The 19,963-nt window shown below is 50.0% G+C and overlaps 1 protein-coding gene across 6 annotated transcripts in view; it reads right to left on the minus strand.

The window, feature by feature from the left end:
• The window catches only part of ABCC8 (ATP binding cassette subfamily C member 8), a 77,217-nt gene that overhangs the window by 12,025 nt on the left and 45,229 nt on the right, over positions 1-19,963 (minus strand). For 4 of the 6 annotated variants that reach the window (XM_058688386.1, XM_058688389.1, XM_058688384.1 and 1 more), the window contains 11 exons: positions 11,849-11,881; positions 10,015-10,050; positions 9,215-9,313; positions 8,050-8,134; positions 7,315-7,395; positions 5,040-5,177; positions 3,459-3,584; positions 2,454-2,553; positions 1,979-2,220; positions 1,721-1,887; positions 345-414 (listed from right to left, as the gene is read on the minus strand). In XM_058688386.1, the coding sequence (XP_058544369.1) occupies positions 345-414; positions 1,721-1,887; positions 1,979-2,220; positions 2,454-2,553; positions 3,459-3,584; positions 5,040-5,177; positions 7,315-7,395; positions 8,050-8,134; positions 9,215-9,313; positions 10,015-10,050; positions 11,849-11,881 (1,177 nt within the window). The remainder of the gene's footprint in view (positions 1-344; positions 415-1,720; positions 1,888-1,978; positions 2,221-2,453; positions 2,554-3,458; positions 3,585-5,039; positions 5,178-7,314; positions 7,396-8,049; positions 8,135-9,214; positions 9,314-10,014; positions 10,051-11,848; positions 11,882-19,963) is intronic. The other 2 variants (XM_058688388.1, XM_058688387.1) reach the window with 1 other exon arrangement.

Raw genomic sequence — 19,963 nt, forward strand, 5'->3', positions numbered from 1 at the left:
TTTCCTCACCATCTAGTACGATGGCAAATAAAGAACACAAGCTGAATTGAAATGAATATTCTTCACAGAATCAGTCACCTTGGTTCAGAATATGCTGGAACCTTACTGAAGTGAGCCAGAGGGTATTGGATGGAAGCCAAAGGGATGTGGTTTCCCTCAGCCTTATCATGAAGATCTCACAGGGGAAGCATCTCACAGAGGCAGCATTATAATCAGATTGGGGCCCCTGCTTCCTCCCCCAGGGCTCTGATCACCAGATCTGGGGAAGCCAGCACCAGAGAGGAAAAGCTCCTAGGGGTCTGGCCTCTCTCTGAACTGGGGAAATGGGTCACAGTCCTGTGTACCTGGTCAATGGTGTTACAGTCAGCTGAAAATCTATTCAGGATGCTTCCAAGGGGCGTGGTCTCAAAAAACCTAAGAGGCAACCAGAAGAAGTTACTCATTCGTTTATTGATTTTCTTCCTGTTTATCGAGTGAGGGTAGTGATTTCTTTCATTCCGGTGTCCCTGGAGTCATCCCTGGGTCTGGTTTTCTAGGGGCGGTTGCCTTTGCAAGTCTGTAGATATCTGGTCTGCGTTCCTGAGAATTTCTGCAACTGCCCACAGGGGTGCTGGCCCCTCACTAACCTCTCTGGCTCTCAAGCCCATGTATGACAATTGCCACCTTCCTCAGCTCTTGCTCAGCCTGACTCACTCAGCAACTATCCTGGGGACAAATAGTCTTCTCCAGAGGGATGATGTGCCAGGGGGAACAGGGCCCTGTGGACAGTCTGTCAGCTGGCTGACCCTGCAAGGCTACTCTGCCTGTCATCACTCTGGCTGTGACCCAGAATCAGCCCAACCCCAACCAGAGGATTTCAGAAGCACAGATCTGGGACAAATAGGGGGTAAGTAAACTTTGAGGTCATGTCTGTGGACCACAGGGAGCTCACAAGACCGAAAAGTAAAAAGTGTAGTCAGACGGTGAGTCTGGCACTGACTGGGGCTCAGATAACCTGTTTGCCTGTTGTGCTTTAAGACTGAGTCAGCCCTGGGGCACCTGGGCGGCTTAGGTCATGATCTTGCAGTTTGTGAGTTCGAGACCCGCGTCGGGCTCTGTGCTAACAGCTCAGAGCCTGAAGCCTGTTTTGGATTCTGTGTCTCCCCCTCTCTCTACCCCTCCCCTGCTCACGCTCTGTGTCTCTCTGTCTCTTAATAATAAATAAATGTTAAAAAAAATTTAAAAAAAGGACTGAGTCACTCAGTCTATTGGGCAGTGACCACTTTAAACCTCTTTCCCACCAAGCAGACTTTGGGGTTTTTATCCAGCCCATCACAGGGGATGAAAACATGTCCCCATGTCCCCAGTGTCAGAACCTGCAGGTTGGCTGAGAGTATAGGGGGAGAGCTGAATCTGTGGGTGGAGATGGGTAGATGACATCTGTCTAGGGAAGGGAACCTCACATCTATGCAGAGCCTGCAGACTCTCACTTTGAAGGGCTATTGTGACAATTAGATGAGCTAATCATATAAAATGCCTAGCACCAGGTGTGGCTGAATAAATGCTGGTTTTCCTCTGCTTTCTGCTCTGAGGAGGGCACTTTTACACACACTGTCTCCTTGAGTCACCCCCGGCAGCCTGTGACAGGGGTTGCATATCCCCATTTAATAGATGGAAGAACTGAGGCCAGGAGAACAGTGACTTGCCCACAGCCCCAGCATGGTTGGGGGGAGCAGGGTACCTCATGGGAGCCAGGATGATCCGGTTCAGCAGGCTGCGGTGCAACCTTTTGGCCACCTTCAGCCCGGTCCATTCTACGGTGACAGATGTGACAAGGCACAGCACAATACCCAGGCTGCAGAGCACCGTGAACACCATGGCATAGACAGTCTGGTCGAGGGAGCACTCCTGGGCCGGGCAGAGAATGAGGCGGGGTCCTGGGGGTGTCCATGGCTCAGCCCTCTCCCCCCAGCCCCTGCCCTGGGGCTGCCGGCCACACCTGGCTGAGGGAGCAGTTCCTGGCTGCTGGGCTCAGGGTCAGGGCACTGTCGGTCCACTTGGCCAGCCAGTAGTCAATGGCCACCAAGACCATGTGCTTGAGCAGCTGGGAGAAGACCAGCAGCGACAGGAGCAGGATGCCGGCGGATGACAGATACTTGGCACAGGCTCGCCACGGGATCTTGGCACGCTGGTGCAGCACTGAAGACAGGTTGTCCTCCTCCTCACTCTCAGCTGCCTCCTCTGCAAGCCACAAGAACCCACCCTGTGGCTTCACATTTCACATCCCTCTGAGGGCGAACTGGAGGGGGGGGGCATGTTATCCCCACTTACAGATGGGAAAACTGAGGCACACCAAGGGAGAGGGATTTGATGAAGGTCACACTATCTCACCACCCCAGAACCCCCAACCCTAGTCTCCCCACGGTCAGTCAGACCTCAGGCCAGGATTTCATTCCTAGTCCCACTGTCTGTACCTTCCTCCTCTTCCTCATCTTGCAGGAGGCCGTCTCTTGAGGACATGGCCCGGGGCAGACCCTGAGGTGGCTCAGTGGCTTTTCTCTCCATGACAGTCTCCTGAAAGACAGGTGGGGCCTGGCCAATGTCCTCAGAATGTGCAGAGGGGAAAGGGAGGGAGGGGGACAGCCACCCCTGGCCGTGACCAGTGTCAGGTTTCCAGGTTGCCCCACCTGGGGGAGGGTCCAGATGGACATGAGTCTTGGCAGAATTTACTCGTCCTGTTTATCAGCTTAAAATACCCCGATATTCCTGTGGGAGACCATCTCTCCCCTATTCTTAGTCTCCATGACTCAGGCGGGCTGATCATTCTCCCTGGCTCTATGGGTGGGCATGAGACCCAGGACTGGCCAATCTCACACTCCACATCCCTGGCCACAGTGATTTATTCAGGGTGGGCACATGACCAAAGTGGACAAAGGAGAGTCAGTTCAGGGACTTCTGCTGAACTGTTGTGGAAGAGGCACTCTCTAATTGGCAGAGGTGTGGAGCTGGGAGAATTTAAGCCTACGGCTGCTGATAGCTCTCTCTGCTGCCACAAGAATGGAGCCAGTCTGAGGGGAGCAGAGCCAAGGAGGGAGAGAAACAGGTTCCTGATGACATTCTTTAACTACCTGGATCCAGCTTCACCTGAAGTCGACACTTTTTAGTTTCATGAGCCGAAAAATCCTTAACTCCTCCCTCTTTTTCTTTGCTTAGCCAGTTTGAGTTGATTCTCTGAAGCTTTATCACTACATGGTTTCTGATTATTTGAGGATAAGTGGAAGGTGTCCACCTGATTCTGCCTTGAGTAGCTGGCACAGGTACTGGCTCTCCTCGGGCAGGAGGAAGTTCATGCTCAGCTCCCACATCTGTCCTTTGGGGGGTTTTCTAGGCCAATGAGGGCAGGAAGGCCTTTAGGTGTTCAGATTGTACCAGAACCTTCTCCTCAGAGGGTGGCTGCCTGGCCCTTAGGACATACTCACCTTCTCCAGCTCTTGGTCCTGCCGGTTCATGAGAGTCTTCCAGTGCTCAAAGAGCTGGCACTCAGACCTCTGGAAGTCCTTGAGCGTGCCTTCCCTCTGGATGGTGCCATCCTTCATCGCAATGATCTGGAAAGGAAGACACAGACCCAGCCCAGGGGCTGAATAGAAAAGGGGAGTGGCGCGGTCACACCCCTACCTTGCTAAGGAGTCTGAGATGGACATGTACACACCCTCTCCCCCACCACAACTGGCCATTGGCTTTCCCACTGCAGTGAGCTGGTAGTGATAACCTGTCCCCACCAACACACTCCCCAGATTGAGAGATTGGTACTTCTGGGGGGTAATTCTCAGTGGTTGCCCCATGGTTGCTAAGAGGATTTGCAGAACAAATTAGCTCCTGGTCCAGGTGTCTGATTCCTTGCAAGGATTCCATCCGTGGCTGCCGTTTTCCCACACTTAACAGCCAATTGTGCGCTACCTTTAGCTCCTCCTAATGGCAGGTCTGGTGGGTTCCACCGGGGGTTGACAAAGCACCTATTGGTCTAAGTGTGTGTGGCCATGCCCCTTTAAAATCAATAAAACTGATTTCATTTGAAACACTCAATGTTTCACACTCATGGGCACTCCGCATTAATTCAGAAATCCACCTCTGTTCTCTTACCCCTACCGAGCCCATGCTGGGGTGTAGGGAGCGATGCCTGGGAGTCCTGTTCACTGACACTTCAAGGGACCAGGCAGGTCTGTGACAGCCTTCTTTGGACTAAAGATTGTCCTGAACTGCCTTGCCAAGGTCACCCTGGAAACTTAGACACAGACTTTCTGCACCTGTTTTAATAGTTTTTTTTTTTAATCCGGATTTTTTTTTCTTTTTTCATAGTAGAGGATTTCACCACATGCAGAAGGAAGACCTAGGGCCATATAGCACAGTCGGAAGATCAAGGAGGCCCTTAATTTTCAAGGGCAAATTTTGCCTCAGGAGTCAGGCAAGGTCCAGATTTTAAAAGTCACATGATTTCCACCTTAAATGTTAAATGCTTTCCAATTAATTGAAAAGTAACTGTTATCTACAGATTGAGGAGTATGGAAATGTGGTCAATGTGGGGTTTCACCAAGTCGCATTCTAATATTGAAGCTTCTGCGACTACCTGTATTGTTTGTTTCCATATTTCCATCTGATTCTGACTTGAATCCGTCCGACCTTCTGTGGGTCAGAGGGTGGACGGGAAGATGGCTTTCCCATCCAAATAGGCAGTCCCAAGGCCAGGGGGATGAGTCATCAACCCGGGCCATAAACAGAGGATAGGAATTGAGTGTCTGCTTCTTTCTGAGACTTCTTGGTGCCAGCCTTGCATGTACCACAGGGGCCCCAGGTGAGGACGGGAATGTCTGCAGCTGTAGGTGATGTGAAACCCTTGGCCTGTGCAGAGTCTACCCAGCCTGCAGGAAGCCATTCAGTGTGGATCTCTTCTGCTCTGTGGCCCTCAGCAATGGCTACTGAGACACTGAGTGACTCCTTTGAAGATGTTCTACTGCTTCTCCCACCTCAGCCCTCCACGGCTTGATCTCCTTGTGGCCTCTCACCCAGTCTGCATGTGGCAGGTACTGTAGCTTGTGGGTCACTAGGACCACTGTCCTCTTGTCATCCTGGAGCAGCTCAAGGATCCCGGCCTGCATCAGGTGGTCACTCAGATGGACATCCAGAGCTGAGAAGGGGTCATCCTGGGCAGAGGGGAGAAGGTGGGGGCAAATGTGGGCAGAGGGGGTAACAGTGAGTATAAAAACCATCAAGAGTTGTACCAGCTCTGGTCTAGGGACTGACACTAGTTAGCTGAATGTCCTTGGATAATATACTTCACCTCTCTGGGCTTTAGATGCCTCATCTTAAAATGAAGCAGTTATGAGTTATATGGCTCTCAATTTAATCACATACACTTCCTGACTCTTGAACATTCAATAGCTCCCCACTGCCTACCAAGTCTGAATTCCTTAGCATGGTGATCTAGGCCCGTTGTTACTTGCTCAGTCTGTCTTTCTGGTCTCACTTGTCTGTCCTGTCCAATCTCCCCGTACTCCAGGATTCCAGAGAACTTGCCATTCCAGGTTTTTACCTATGCTGTTTCCTCTGCCGGAAGCACCATTTTGTCTCTTGTCTGCCTGGTGAACTCCTACTCATCCTTCAGTGCTCCATCCTAGCTCTTCCTGTGTCCTCTCTTGATTCCATGCCTAATCCTCCCTCCTCTCAATTCCAGTTGTGATAACTATTTGTCTACTCCTGTGAGGCCCCCAGGAACTGATACCCCTTGTGCCTGTGCCAGGTACAGAGTAGGAGCTTAATACACATTTGCTGAAATAATCTAAAATATCCACTTGACTTCTTTCTAACAAGGTTGTTTAAAGCTCATATAAGATCATGAATAAGCTAGGGGCACCTGGGTGGCTCAGTCAGTTAAGCGACTGACTTTGGGTCAGGTCATGATCTCACCGCTCGTGAGTTCAAGCCCTGTGTCGGGCTCTGTGTTGACAGCTCAGAGCCTGGATCCTGCTTCGGATTCTGTGTCTCCTTCTCTCTGCCCCTTCCCTGATTGTGTGCTCTCTCTCTCTTTCTCAAAAATAAACATTAAAAAAAAAAAAAAGATCATGAATAAGCTAGTACTTTGTAAAGTGCTATGTTGGATGGTAACAAAGACTATGAACCTTTACATTCTGAAGTGTGTTTATTGGAGAGCTTTTTTTTTTTTTTTTTTTTTTTTTTAAATTTTTTTTTTTAATGTTTTTTATTTATTTTTGGGACAGAGAGAGACAGAGCATGAACGGGGGAGGGGCAGAGAGAGAGGGAGACACAGAATTGGAAACAGGCTCCAGGCTCCGAGCCATCAGCCCAGAGCCTGACGCGGGGCTCGAACTCACGGACCGCGAGATCGTGACCTGGCTGAAGTCGGACGCTTAACCGACTGCACCACCCAGGCGCCCCTATTGGAGAGCTTTTACATGTGTTGGGAACAGGGGGAGCGCATAAAGCCGGATCAGAGACCTGGTTCCTTCTTCTGACTCCCTACCCAAATGGCCTTCCTCTTTTCTTCTGTTTACCTGACTCACTCTTCCAGAAAGCTCTCCCTGATTATTCTAGCCCTCATAGTTGTCTCCCTGGACAAGCCTCCTCCTAGACTGTGCTGCACAGTTTGGCTTTCAACTGGGCCGTGGCTCTTGAGTGTGGGTGAGCTCTATCTCCTAGTCAGATTCTAAATCTTTGAGGCCAAGGCCTGGCCCTCAGAATTCTTCAGTATCAACTAAGGCACCTCACACAGAACTTGGCATGAAATAGGGCAGGCACAGCTAATTAGTTTATCTCACGTTTGATTGCGAGTGACTACTCAGAGTGGGGTGGTGACAAGGATTCTGAGTCCAGGTTAAGTTTCTGTGGGAAACTTATCTAGTTAATGTGGGGTTCCACAGAACTGAATTCATTGATGATACTGAATTTTCTATTACCACTGCTGTGATCAATTAGCAATGTCTGCTTGGAACACGGGATTGGAAGTGACAGCATACCTTCCATGTATCTGCCGTTATTGTAGTGGGGCTAAGTGTTGATAGGTTGAGGTTGTCCTACAGGGAGGCAGCCTGTAATTACTACTTGTCTTCCCTCATGGCTACTGCAGAGTTCCATGTGAAGTCCACAGTGGGTCATTTGCATTACCCTTGCTTCAGTTTCCCCATCAATGATTAAGTAATATCTCTGGCAGGAGAGGCTTACTCCTGGAAAGGGAGCTTGTTGGGTGCTGTGTGTGGGTTTGTGTACAGGCGGTGAGCCAGGGAGGCAGCCAGAGACAAGGGAGATACCAGCTAATGCACTCACCAAGAAGACAACGTTGGTGTGCTGGTACAGGGCTCGGGCCACACTGATTCGCTGGCGTTGACCACCAGATAGGTTGATGCCCTGTGACCAAAGGAGAGGAAACGTTATGCTCTCATAGCCCTTCAGGAAAGACCGTCCTGGCCCTTACTTGCCTGTGAGCTCTTTGGGATAGCGGCCTGGCTCTACCCGTCGCTTTGTCCCTCCTCACCTTGAAGAGAGGAGGAACTTGTACATATTTACTGAATGCATTCAGAGGTGGGGAGCATGATCCCCATGACTCTGAAGATTCATCAAGTAGGTGTTAGAGACCATCTGACCAGTGACAACCAAGACAGAGGAAGTAGGGATTTCAATCATACATGAGGAGGGCTATCATGGGAGAATCCTATTTGTCTAAGCTTATGGAGGAGGGGTCCCATCTGGAGAGTGTACATGAAGGATATAACCCTAGGCCTAGCACAGTGTCATGTGGGCCCCGAGTATAGATGTGGGGCATGAATAAATCTCCAGCCTAGGGAGGCACTAAGTGGCAAAGCTGTCAAGGACAACCAGCAGCCCAAGGTTCAAGATCATTTTGTCCCCACTGCAGGCAGCTTTTCCACCTTTACCCTCTTATTTTCCAGTCACCTCCTCTCCCTGAGAATGAGCTCAGAGCATGCTGGTGGTGATAGGTGGGGATCAGGGAAGCTTGAGGGCCCCAGCCTTGGAAAACCCCCCATAGAGGCTGCTACTAACCCGTTCCCCAATCTGAGTCTGGTCTCCATGGGGCAGGATGTCGATGTCCGGCTGCAGGGAGCAGGCTTCGATGACCATTTTGTACCTGGAGTGGTTGGGGGTGGGGACGGACACAGCTGATCGGCCTGGCCAGAGCCGGGCCTGAGCACTGACAGAGAATCATTAGCTTCCGGGCAGCTGTGCTCAGGGTGAGCATTGGCTTTAATGGCCTTCTGCCTGGGTGCAAGCAAACACCATGTGAGCTTGAAAAGAGCTGAGGGCAGCACCTCACAGAGTCTTGGGGCCAGTTAAATATTTGAAGGATGAAATTGGATAGTAGTAAATATGCCACGTAAATGACAAAAGGGGGCCCATGGCCCTTGTGCAGTGGGAGAAGCTCCAGCCAGAGCCCACACTTGGGGCACTGCCAGGAAAAATCACTGCTGGTTGGTTTAGGCAGTAATGATGATGGCTGATCAAATATTTGCCCAGCCTGCTCCTCTCATACTTCCCTGGTCAGCTCTTAGCTGGTGCCAGCCAGGGTGCATGGAGGCATCAGAGTGTCTTGGTGACATGTAATTGGGTGTCAGGCAGCCTTGGATTTGAGACCCATTTCTGTCACTTATTCGTTGGGTGGCCTCGGGCAGGTTACCTAACCTTTCTGAGCCTTGGGGGCGATAATGACAGTAGCTGCCTACTGGGGTTGTTGTGAGCATTAGGGGAAATCAAGCATATAAAGAGCGTGACCTTGCACCTCGCACCTAAGAGCTCGATAGATGGTAGCAATTATTATTATCATTGGAGGGAAAATAATACATCAGTTGCAGAGCGAGGGTAGGGAATAATGGAAAGCTGGGTCAGTCTTGCCATTAGCCTCAAGAGAAGGCCATCGGGGCTTCCACACAACATCCCTCCCCCCGCACGCTCCCCTCCTGCCTTGCCTTCATACATACAGGAGTTGGATTGCCCTGATGCCCAGGCACATCTGGATCATTTCCAGATGGGCCATATGGAACAGGCTGGGATTCAGATAAGCGTCTTGGAGAGCAGGATGGCTGGTTGTGGGTGATCGATGGAGGGGCAGGGCAGCTGGCTAGGGCTTGGGCACTGGGGAGGGCTGGCTAATGCTGCCCTTGACCAATTTCTCCCCTCCCCCGCAGCCCACCTCCCACCAAGAGGCTTCTACCGTTGTTTGTTGAAGGGACTCTCAAAGGTGATATTCTCCTCCACAGTGGCATTTAGCAGCCATGGTTTCTGAGAAGCATACGCCACGGGGCCTCTCTTCCTGGAACAAAGCAGGCAGGAGTAGGGGAGGCATTCTTGGGGGCTCATTCTCAGAGGCAGTTGTCAAGCAGATGGTATAGACTGGGGAGGGGCACTTGGCAGAAGCCAGCTTCGTGTGGCCCCTGGTGGCCTCTCTTTCCCCAGGGCCAGAGGCAGGCTTGGGTGCCTGGGTCTTAGCAGATGGGGTGTGTGTGGGGGAACAGGACCTCAACCCTGCCCTGCCCTGCATACAGCCTGTCCCAACCCTGCAGTCTATTCTTCCTGAGTCTCTACCCAGAGCTGGGGGGAGCCTGAAGTGTGACCAAACCAAGTAAACACTTGACCCCTAATTTCCTTCTTCCCCGAGTGGCCCTCAAATCACTTGATTTTGATGTTAGCAGATAACTCTCCAAGTGGAACTTTTTAAAAAAGCAGAACCAAGGAAACCACATGTAGTGTGATACAGGTTTTGAAGACCCCCCCCAAAAAGGGGGGGGGAATGACCACCAGATAAAAGTGATCTGGTGTGAAGGGAGCCGCTTGATGCACAGAAGCAGCAGTGGCTTCTGAACCATCTGATGGAGCACAGGGCCCTCCTGGGCCTCTTCCCTACAGCAGAGCTGGGACGTGTGGGGCTGCCCTCAAGAGTTCTGTGGCTCCCTTGGGCCTGAGAGCCCCTCTGAGGAAGTCTGCCCACGGGGCAGGTGCTCCAGGTCACAGTACCTCACATCCAAATAGGCCACCGTCTCCCGCTCTGGGCTGCAGCAGGGAAGAAAAGACACAGTTTCAGGGCTCACGTGTGTGGACCAACTTCTTCACAGACCTTTGAACTCCCTCAAACCCGGCATGAGTGTGCCTGTTTGCCCCTGTGACCAGGGGTGCAGCCACATGCTGCACGGAGGGGTGTAGAGTGGGGAGCGGCCATCCTGAGGGAGCCTCCTCTGCCCAACACTGTGTAGCATCCCCAGTGTGTGTGTGTGGGGGGGGGGGGGGTGTGCGGAGGGCCCCAGGCCCCAGTTGAGAGGGAGAATGAGGGAAAGGCAGCATTGGTGTAATCTGTGTGTTGGGGGGAATTCTGTGTCAGAGGACTATGAAAGCCAACATGTGGCTCCTCCAGACCCAGCCTCTGCATCGGGGCTCAAATGCACAGACTAGGGTCTCAGGCAGACATGGCTGCAAAAACAGCCGAGGCCGGGAGGGCTGTCTGGCAGGAGCCAGGCCAGGCCCACAGCTTGTGCGTGGGAACCTAAGGCCCATGGAACTCTCGGGGTGGCAGCCAGAGGGCCCAGAAGGGCTCCAGGCATGAATTGAAGCCTCATGTGGCCCTGTCAGAAGACAAGAGTGGAATCTGGGGTATCTGCTGGGAGAGATGTGTCAGCTGCAGTGACCGCATGCCCTGGATGGCCGGGAACAGCTCTAATGTCAGCTATTCTGTACCGCTGTTCTCATCCACATGGTCATACTTGTCACATACCGTGAGCTCTGCCTTTTGGCTCAAGAACCATGGTTACTATGGCGAGAGAGGCTGGGCCTGTCATCACACCCTGGCACTTAGGGACAAGGTGGGAGAAAGGGCAAAGAAAACATGGGGAAGTGAAACATTCTGGTATTAGAGGGAAGGCCAGTAATTATGAAACTACTTAGGGGTATTTACAAAGTTGAGTCACCCTTCCCAGCCCTGACTTCATACCACCTCCAGTGTGTTTTGAATGTTCTTGGGAGATGTGAGGTTCGGGAAGGTTTTCAGTGTCTCAGAGCCTCATTAATCTAGTTCACTTGGATGTTTTAGACTGAACACTGAACATAAAGCAGTAAGGCCAAATTTCCTGTCTGGCCTGGGGAAGATCTACCTCCTTTCTTTACAGCCCTGTTTCTCAACTTTTTTTTTCAGGATCATCCCCTAGGGACTTTTTATCCACATCCCCCCCCCCCCCCCCCCCCGGCCAATTGTCCTTTCCTTAGTGTATTTCTTTTCCAATTCAGTGGTTTTTAGTATACTCACAAGGTTGTATAGCCATCACCACTAATTCCACAACATTTTTATCACCCTCCCCAAATAAATCCTGTACCATTAGCAGTTACTTCCTTTCTTCTTTCCCACCAACCCATGGCAAGCAGTAAACTACTTTTTGACTATGCACCATGATTGATTGATTGATTGATTGATTTAAAGTAGGCTCCATGCCCAGTGTGGGGCTTGAACTCACAACCTTGAGATCAAGACTTGTGCACTCCACTGACTGAGCCCTGAGCCAGACAAGTGCCCCACCCACCATGAAGTTTTTAAACCACAGATATATTGTATATCTGTTTATATATTATAAGGCCCTTTGAAGAGCCACAGACTGGAACGTCTAAGTTTTTTTTTTTTTCTCTAAGAACCAGATTTTGCCGTCTTTGAGAAAGCATGCCTTGTTATAAGGCTCTGTGCCGATGAAATCATGTAGGCTGCGCACCCTGCTGTCCACACTCAGTATCCCAACCCCACAAGCCCTCCCAGCCCCCCAGCCCCTTCCCTTCGTTGGGACCCACTTCCAACCCAGTTCCAAGGCCATACCTGGGGTCCTCTCCCGTCTCATCAGGAAGGCTGCTGGGGTACAAATGGGAAAAATCAACACCAGTTACTTCTCACTCCATTGCCTTTCTCTCCATCACAAAGGTCTTTGGAGAGAGAGATCCTCACAATCCCCACCCCTCCCACCCCTCCCCAGTGTCCCCAAGTGGCTTCCTTAGGGACACAAACCTCTCTTCTCAATCACTGCCCCTCCCACAGCACCTAGATGAGCACCTCCAAATAGCAAGAGCTAAATCTGTGCCCCTGACTCAGAGTAGCAGTGAGGCTGGCTGGGTGTCACGATGGTTTAACACGGGGGAAAACTAAAGCTCAGGGAGGGAAAGTGACTTTGCCAAGGTCAGAATCATTTTATAAACTGTAGATTGGGACCCAATCATGGGGTCTAAAGTAAGTGAACTGTGACCGCACTTAAAAAAAAAAAGTGTGCCCAGCATGTGGTTAACATGTGTGTTTTCTTGGGATTTTCCCCCCTTATCTATCAATGCATGAATGTAGTGGACTGTGATATAGAGTGGATTATAGTAAAAAAAATTATGAAAAGCACTGAGTGAGGCGACCTGAATTTTGTGGCCAACTTTGCCAGCACTCTTTTCTGTTCCAGACTACCACTCAACCTTCCACAAGTAGCCCTCTGCCAATAAAGTGTGTGCTTCTGACATGCACATTTGGGGAAAAATAATCCACTCTGTTTTCGTACAGATCTGACTTTAGGCATACTAAAACCAGCTAACATTTGTTGAACTTTCATAAGCACTGTGATAAGTATCGTAATAGTATCTTCTTTCTTAAAGCTAGTATCTTCTTTCTTAAAGCTTAAAATAATCATACAAAAGAGGTTTATTTTGACTGTCTCCACTTTACAAAGAAAGTGAGGGTCAGAAAGGCTAAGTAAGTTGCCCAAAGCCACACAGCCAGCAAATAGCAGAGAAAATAGATTTATCTGACTCTAAAGCTTTATGCTCTTAATGACCACATTACACCACTCCACTGTGATTTGTCAGGAATACCAGGATGGAAAAAAACAGAGGCAGCAAGGAACCTGATGAATTCCTTTCTGTCCCTTGCTGAGGAGCAGAACTGAGAGGAGATCCTGATGGATACGTGGTTACAGGTCCCCTCAGATTCTGTTCTCTGATCTTTGTGGTCTCATTTTGTTCTCTCAACCCAACCTAACCTTGGGTTTCCCAACCATCAGATTGCTGGACTTTCTGGACAGCTGGTAACATGAGACAGATAAAAAAACCAAAGCTTACAAATGCCAACTCTGCGTCCGAGGCCCAGATAAGCTTATCTCTGGAGTCTTCCTGCCTTGATTGCTTCCAGAGTTGCAAAGACTGTTATTTATCTGGAAGAAAGTGCATCTGTGGCCTCCCTGAGGACCCCAGTGCCCGGTCCTAACTCATTTTGTATCATTGTCTGGGTTGCTCAATTAGCCCTTATAATGGACTACCTTACTCTCTAATCAGCTCCTGTGTAAGTCTTTTATCCCCAGTGGGATTTTAAGGCAGGAAGAGCATCTTTTCCAACCCCTACATTGCTTAGCACATGACAGACCTGTAATAAAGGGAGGCTGTTAACTGACATCTTAATCATTTGGGAAGAAGGGAGGGAGGGAGACTAGCACTCAGTGGGGGCTGTCCTCATGCCAGGCACAGTGTGAAGTTGTTTGTATTTGCCATGTCATCCACAGGACAATACTTTAAAGAGGTGTTACTGTCCCCTTTTTACAGATGGGAAAACTGAGCCTCAGAGTTTGCATAATGTACCCCATGTTACAGTTAGGAAGGGAGAAAGCTGGGGTGTGGATCCAGGTTCATCTCTACCTTTTTACAGTGTAGCCCCAGCCTCCCTAGAGCGAACCTCCCCAAGGCTTTGTGTGTAGATGTTTCCATCTGAAAAGTACAAAACGGTACATGTGGCGTGCACTTTCTCTCATTGATTACTGGGGTCTTAAATGTGTGGGGGTCATTCCATCCCTCCTCTGCCTGTACCTTTGAAACCAGGCACTGAGCTGAAAGGACAATTCTCCCCAGTTCTCCAACCCTACGTCCTTCCTTCCAACCAGCTAGGTGCTGGGCAGGTGTGTGCACACCAAGCTGAAATCAAGGCACAGAGCCCGCCCTCATAGGGCTCATATTCTGGTAGAGGGAATCAGACAGGTACAGAAGTCAGAAAGTCATGAGGGCCAGAAAAAGAAGTAGGAGCAAGAAAGTATTATATAAATTTTGGGGAAAAGGACCCACAAACGCATATGCAAATGCTTAGAAAGAAGATTGGAAACTTCTAGGTAATGGGATATTAGGTGGTTTTTAACTTCTTTATACTTGTGTATCTTTTCTAATTTATGGACAATCTTCTGGAATGGGAGAACAAGGTAAATTTTAAATACAGTTTGGAGGAGAAGAAATGTGAGAAAGTGAGGAAAGGCTCCAAGAAGTCAGAGTTGAGCAGAACTCTCAAGGGTGGGTGGGGGGGGTGGGATGACAGAGTGCAGACAGAAGGAAGGAATTCTAGGTGGGAGGAAGAGGCAGGAACTGCGGGCAGAGAACTGGAAAAAAAAATATGGGCTCCGAAGTTCATATCTGAGGAGCCTCTCTACTCACTGGTTGTGAAATCTTCTGCAAGTCCCTTTCCTTAGGGGAGCCTCTGTTTCCTTGTGTATAAAATTGGGGTCATGGCACAAACCTCAGTGACACTGGGAGAACATATTATAAAAACAGCTCATAGCCGATTGGAGGGAAGGACGTGGGGTTGGAGACCTGGAGGGATCATCCTTGGTCCCAGAGATGCACACAGAGGAGAAATTGAACAGCTCACCACTCATTTAAGACACCAGCAACCAATAAAAAGGGAAGAGGTGGGAAGGGGTTGGAAGAGGAAATTAGAATTTGGGGTCCCCATGGTCCCTTCATCTTGCCCCTGACAAGCTGTCTTGAAACGTTACCTTTTACCACAGAGCCTTTTCCAATTAATGTCATTGGGTCCTAATGCCGAGTCTCTGAGAGAGGAAAGGGTTTTTCTCATTGTCCGGATGAGGAAACTAAAACTCAGAGAGGTAAAATAACCTGCCCAAGGCCACACAGCAAGTGAGTGGCAGACTCAGGACTACAAAAAAGACCAAGTCTGGCTCATCACCTCCATGCAGGGCCCCTTGTCTTGCCTGCTTACCATACTGCCACACCTGCCTCCTCCAGGAAACCTGGGTTTCCTGAGCACCTTACCCCTATTCCCCAAAGGCTTCAAGATCTACATAGGCAGATTGGACCACAGGGTAGTCATGAAAGGAGACTGTTTCTCATCTCCTGGGGAATCAAGGGTCTCAGGAAGCAGCCTTCATACCAACCACCACAAGGCGACAGCATTCTGAGGCTGGCCCAGGGCAAGCAAGGCCCAGGCCTCCTGAGTGGGCACAGACAGAGATAATAAATGGTTCAAGCAGAAGCCTCAGCAGGTGGTGAGAGCAGAGGCAACAGGGAGCTCCAGGGAGGCTGATCTGTAGTTGCTCATCAGGAAGTGGAACCCTCTTCCCTACCCCAGTGCTTTCTCTGGGGCCCTGCTTCTTGCTGGCTCCCTGGGGACATTTAAAATCATTCTACTGTGGTCATTAATGGCCCTATTCCTTATTTCTAGGGAAAGAATTTCACTTGAGTGTATCTACTAATATTAGCTTTTCATAAGAATGTTTTCTTCTTAGATATTAAGGAGAGAGTTTGCAAATTCCCAGGTTGATAGTGCATTGAAGCAGAGAGCCAGTCACTGGCGGGTGACTGTTACTAAAGTGGAAGTTTGGGAACCACGTGGTTCTCCCTGAGATCAGGGGCTGGGGGCTGATGTGCCGGATATGCCCAGGGCTGCTGCAGTAAATCTCCAGCCCAGAATGCAGGACTTCACCCGATGGACCCTGTACGCCCACACCAGGGCTCTGTCTACATGCCTCTGTCCACCTGGCACTGGTGAGCTCCCCGGGGGTAGGTCTTCTCCTTTGTAACTTGCACAGAAAAGTTCACAAAAGGCACATGCTTTGCTGGGCACTTGGAGTACAACACGGAATTCTTCAGTCCTGTCCTCAAGGAGCTCAGTGTCATGGGAGAGACAGGCACACCAGCAGGTAATCATAATGCATTGTGAGACATGCGCTAATAGGATTCCTACTTCCCTTTTTTGCTGTTGTTTTTGTTTTCAAATTTTTATTTAAATTCTAGTTAGTTACCATACAGTGCAATATTGGTTCCAGGAGGAAAATTTAGTGATCCTCACTTACATACAACACCCAGCGATCATCATTAACAAGTGCACTCCTTAATACCCATCACTCATCTAGCCCATCCCCCACCCACCTCCATCCATCAAGCCTCAGTTTGTTCTCTAAGAGTCTCTTATAGTTTGTTTCTCTCTCCCCCTCCCCCCCGCCATATACTCATTTGTTTTGTTTCTTAAATTCCACATCTGAGTGGGGATTCCCATTTTCCAAATGTTGGTGGGGAATTGGGTGGTGGAATTCTGAGTCAGGAGAACAGCCTGGGTCTAGGTATGTGGTAGGAGGGAGATGTAAAGACACATTTATGATGGCAGTCTCTTGGATGTCATAAATTGTTCCAGGTTGTGTGTTCATTTAACAAATGAATGCATTTAGCAAAGGCACTGTGGATACAGAGAGACAAATAACATATGGTTTCTGTGCCCAAGGAGCTCACTGGCATCTCTCCTGGGCGACAGGCTGGAGTGCAATTCAAGAACAGGGGGATTTAGAACCTGGCATAGAAGTACATTTTCAAACAATAATATTTATAATAATATTTATAGGGCACTTACTACACGCTAGGTTAAGCCTCACATCAACCCCATGGGAATAAGGGAAAACTGGTATAGAAAGGTCACGGAATTTCCCGAAACACAGAGCCCAGACTTGAACTCATGAAGCCTGCCTCCAGAGCTTTTTGCTTTTATCTGCCTAGCCATATTTCTCATTTGTTCATTGAAAGGACAAATGAATGGCTATAGAAACCAATCTCTCCAGAGCATTCTCCATTCTGCACTTCCTAATCCCCCAGCTCCCTGACTTGTGCCTCCTGAACTCCTTCTGGCTGCCTGGTCACCCGGCCTTGGCCGTGGCATGGATGAAAACATCAGAGCGGCCTGGCATCGCCCTGGCCTCTGGCTGCAGACAGACAGACTTACGGGAGAGGCTGCCAGGTTAAACGTTATTTTGCTCATTATTTTGCTCTTGGCTCACTTTGCAAGTGCATCACCCCCACGCAGACCTGGGCCCAGGGTCTGAGGCATGGAGCTCCTGTGTGTAAGAAAAGGGTCCCTCAACACACAGCCCCCACACTTAACCAACACATTGCCCAGGATAGCTGAGCCGGACAGAACTTGTACATGTCAGGATTTTGAGAGGCACACGGCAGATGAAGACAACTGAGTCATGTCTGTCCAGACTCCTCCTAGCCACTATAATGAGCTCCTAACTGGTCTCCCTTTCTCCAGTACCCCCCCCCCCCACCCCTTTCTTTTATCACCAGCATAATTCTTCTACAGCCTTCAGGCTATATCTTACTTCCTGGACCTGGTATATAGGGGTGTCTGACCTGAGCCCAGCCCACCTCTTTAGTCTTGTCTTCTGCCACTGCGCCTCCCCGCCCCCCCAACCTATGCTCCAGGTACCAGAACCATGTTCTTTCACATCAGCAAGCCTTTGCCCATGGCGATACCCCTGCCTGAAACACCTTCCTCTCCTACCCCTGCCTTTTCCATCTGATGAAACCACACTCATCCTTCAAGGCTCAAACACCACATCCACATGACCCTTCTCTCCTTGGCCACAGAGGCCCATGTTGTTCCTCTATGCTTGATCATATGGCACTGATCTCCTTCCCCTCCCATAAAAGCAGGGGCCATGTTTTAATCATCTTTGCATTTCTGTCGCTGTGCCCAGTGTCTGGCACCCAGCAGATGTTCAGTAAACAGGGGATGAGTGAATACATCAAGGTGGAGAGATTGGAGCCCGAGTTGAGTTGTGAACAAAGACTCACAACTTCCGAGGGTTGGCTGCAGGCTACCGGGATGTGCTTCGCTATGCTTGAGAGGGAAGCTGCACCGTGGGGGAGGGCAAAATGGAGGAGGGAGAACCTCTTCATCATCACTCCTACCCCTAGACTTGAACTGAGCCGGGAGGTGGCGCCATGAGGACAGAGCTGTGAGCACCTGGGTGGTGGCTCCACTGAGGAGGTAGGTGTCATGGCCGTAGGGACTGCTGGCCTTTGGACTGTCAGGCTAATTATTTGTTCACATGCTCTTGAACCCCTTCTCTCTCAGCACTCAGTGGAAAGCCCATGTGCTTGAGCACCTAGGTGCAAATCCCACTTCTGCCGTTTGAGAGCTGGGTGGCCTTGGGTAAAACTTGCTTCACCTCAATCTCCTTATCTGTTAAGTGGGGTGAATGATGCCTACCTCACAGAGCTTGGTGAAGACTGACTGAGACAATGAAGTAAATAAAGTGCCTTGCACATAAGAGCTGTTTAATGTTAGCTGCTCTAGAAAGGCCCCTTGTATCCCTTGGGCTGGGGCAGAGGTTTCCAAAGACAGAGGTGGCAGCAGTCAGACCCTGTAGGTTGGCCAAGCTTGGAGAAGAGGTGGGGGCCAAGGCAGGGCAGGGCTGCACCTCTGCCAAGCGTGCCTAGCGCTTCTGCAGAGGACAAACAGGTGTTGATGCTGGTGTGGGGACACCTGAGCATGGGGGATGGGGGAAGAGGTAAAGAAAGTGGGGCAACGGGACCAGACCCAGCGGGGGATTAACTCATGCTGAGTGGGACACAGACCCAGGAAACCAGGGCAACCCCAATGTCTGGGTTCTGTAATCCCATCTTCTCTTCACAAAGACACACTGTCAGCCAATAAGCAAGGGCTCCTCCCTTCAGAGCCCTAAGGGCCAATTGGTACAAGAGGCTGACAAAGTGACCTCAAACCCCAATGCCTGACCTTGCCAGTCAGGCTGTGTTGAGAACTCCCCCAATAAGATGGGGAATGGAGGCAGAGACCCCTCTGCCCCAAACACACCACAATCCCTGGTGGAATTAAGATTCCAGAGACAGAGGTCACAGGAACAAATCCCAAAGGGTTTGTCTACCAGTCTATAGCATCACTGAGGAGGGAAACTTGCCATCGGATGCACCAGTCAGGGACATTGTGGAAAATGTCCTGCAAATGGAGGTGCACACAGGTATTCAGACACTGGGCCCAAGGTCTTTCTGCACTCAGGCTTATGAAAAACCTGGCCTCTTGAATGCCACTTCCCCCTAGAAATGGCTGTGAGGAAAGCCTGTCCTCTGCTGAATCGGCTGCAAACTTTATCCCTGAATGTGCTCTACAAACCTCTCAGGCCCCCCTTGCCCTCAGCTACTGGGGGACAGTGGGGGGCGACGGGGGAGAGCTCCAAGCCAGGCCCTGCCCAGGTTTCTGTATACCTTTCCCACCCTCCTCATTTCTCAGCTCTTCCTTTCTTCCTTTTTAAAAAGCTTCTATTTTCTATGTATCTTTTATCAACTAGTTTCAAGTGCTTTCTGGAAGTAGGTGGCTATAAATAATAGATCCATGGTTGACTCAGCCTGGGGTTCTGGCTCTTTAATTAAGATAGTGATCTTTGTCCAGAAACCCACGTTTGTCTGGGTTATCTCTGGCTCCTCGAAACACCCACTGGATGGTCTATGTCGGCTTTGCTGATGACCAGGCCGGAAACCAATGTTTGTGTTCCAGTTCCCCACATAGGGACGCAGTGCAGGTGAGTAAGCATGGGATTTAGAGTCAAGCGGAATTGAGTTAGAGTTCCAGCTCAGCCACTGATTAGCTGAGTGAATTAGGGCAAATAGTTGAACCCTCATCTATAAAACAAGGACTGTTCACAGTCCTTACCTTGCTGGTTGTCATAAGGACTAACTGAAATAATGAGTGCAGAGGACTTAGCAAAGTACTCAGCACATAGTAAGGGTTGAATAAGTACTACAGATGTTGACAAGAATAACAATTGACAGCATTCATCGAGTACTCACTGAACACACAGCAAGTGCTCAATATGGGCACGACACGTCCTTAACTGAGAAG

Source organism: Neofelis nebulosa, chromosome 10 (genome assembly GCF_028018385.1).
Source record: "Neofelis nebulosa isolate mNeoNeb1 chromosome 10, mNeoNeb1.pri, whole genome shotgun sequence".
In the NCBI taxonomy this organism is placed as follows: Eukaryota; Metazoa; Chordata; class Mammalia; order Carnivora; family Felidae; genus Neofelis; species Neofelis nebulosa.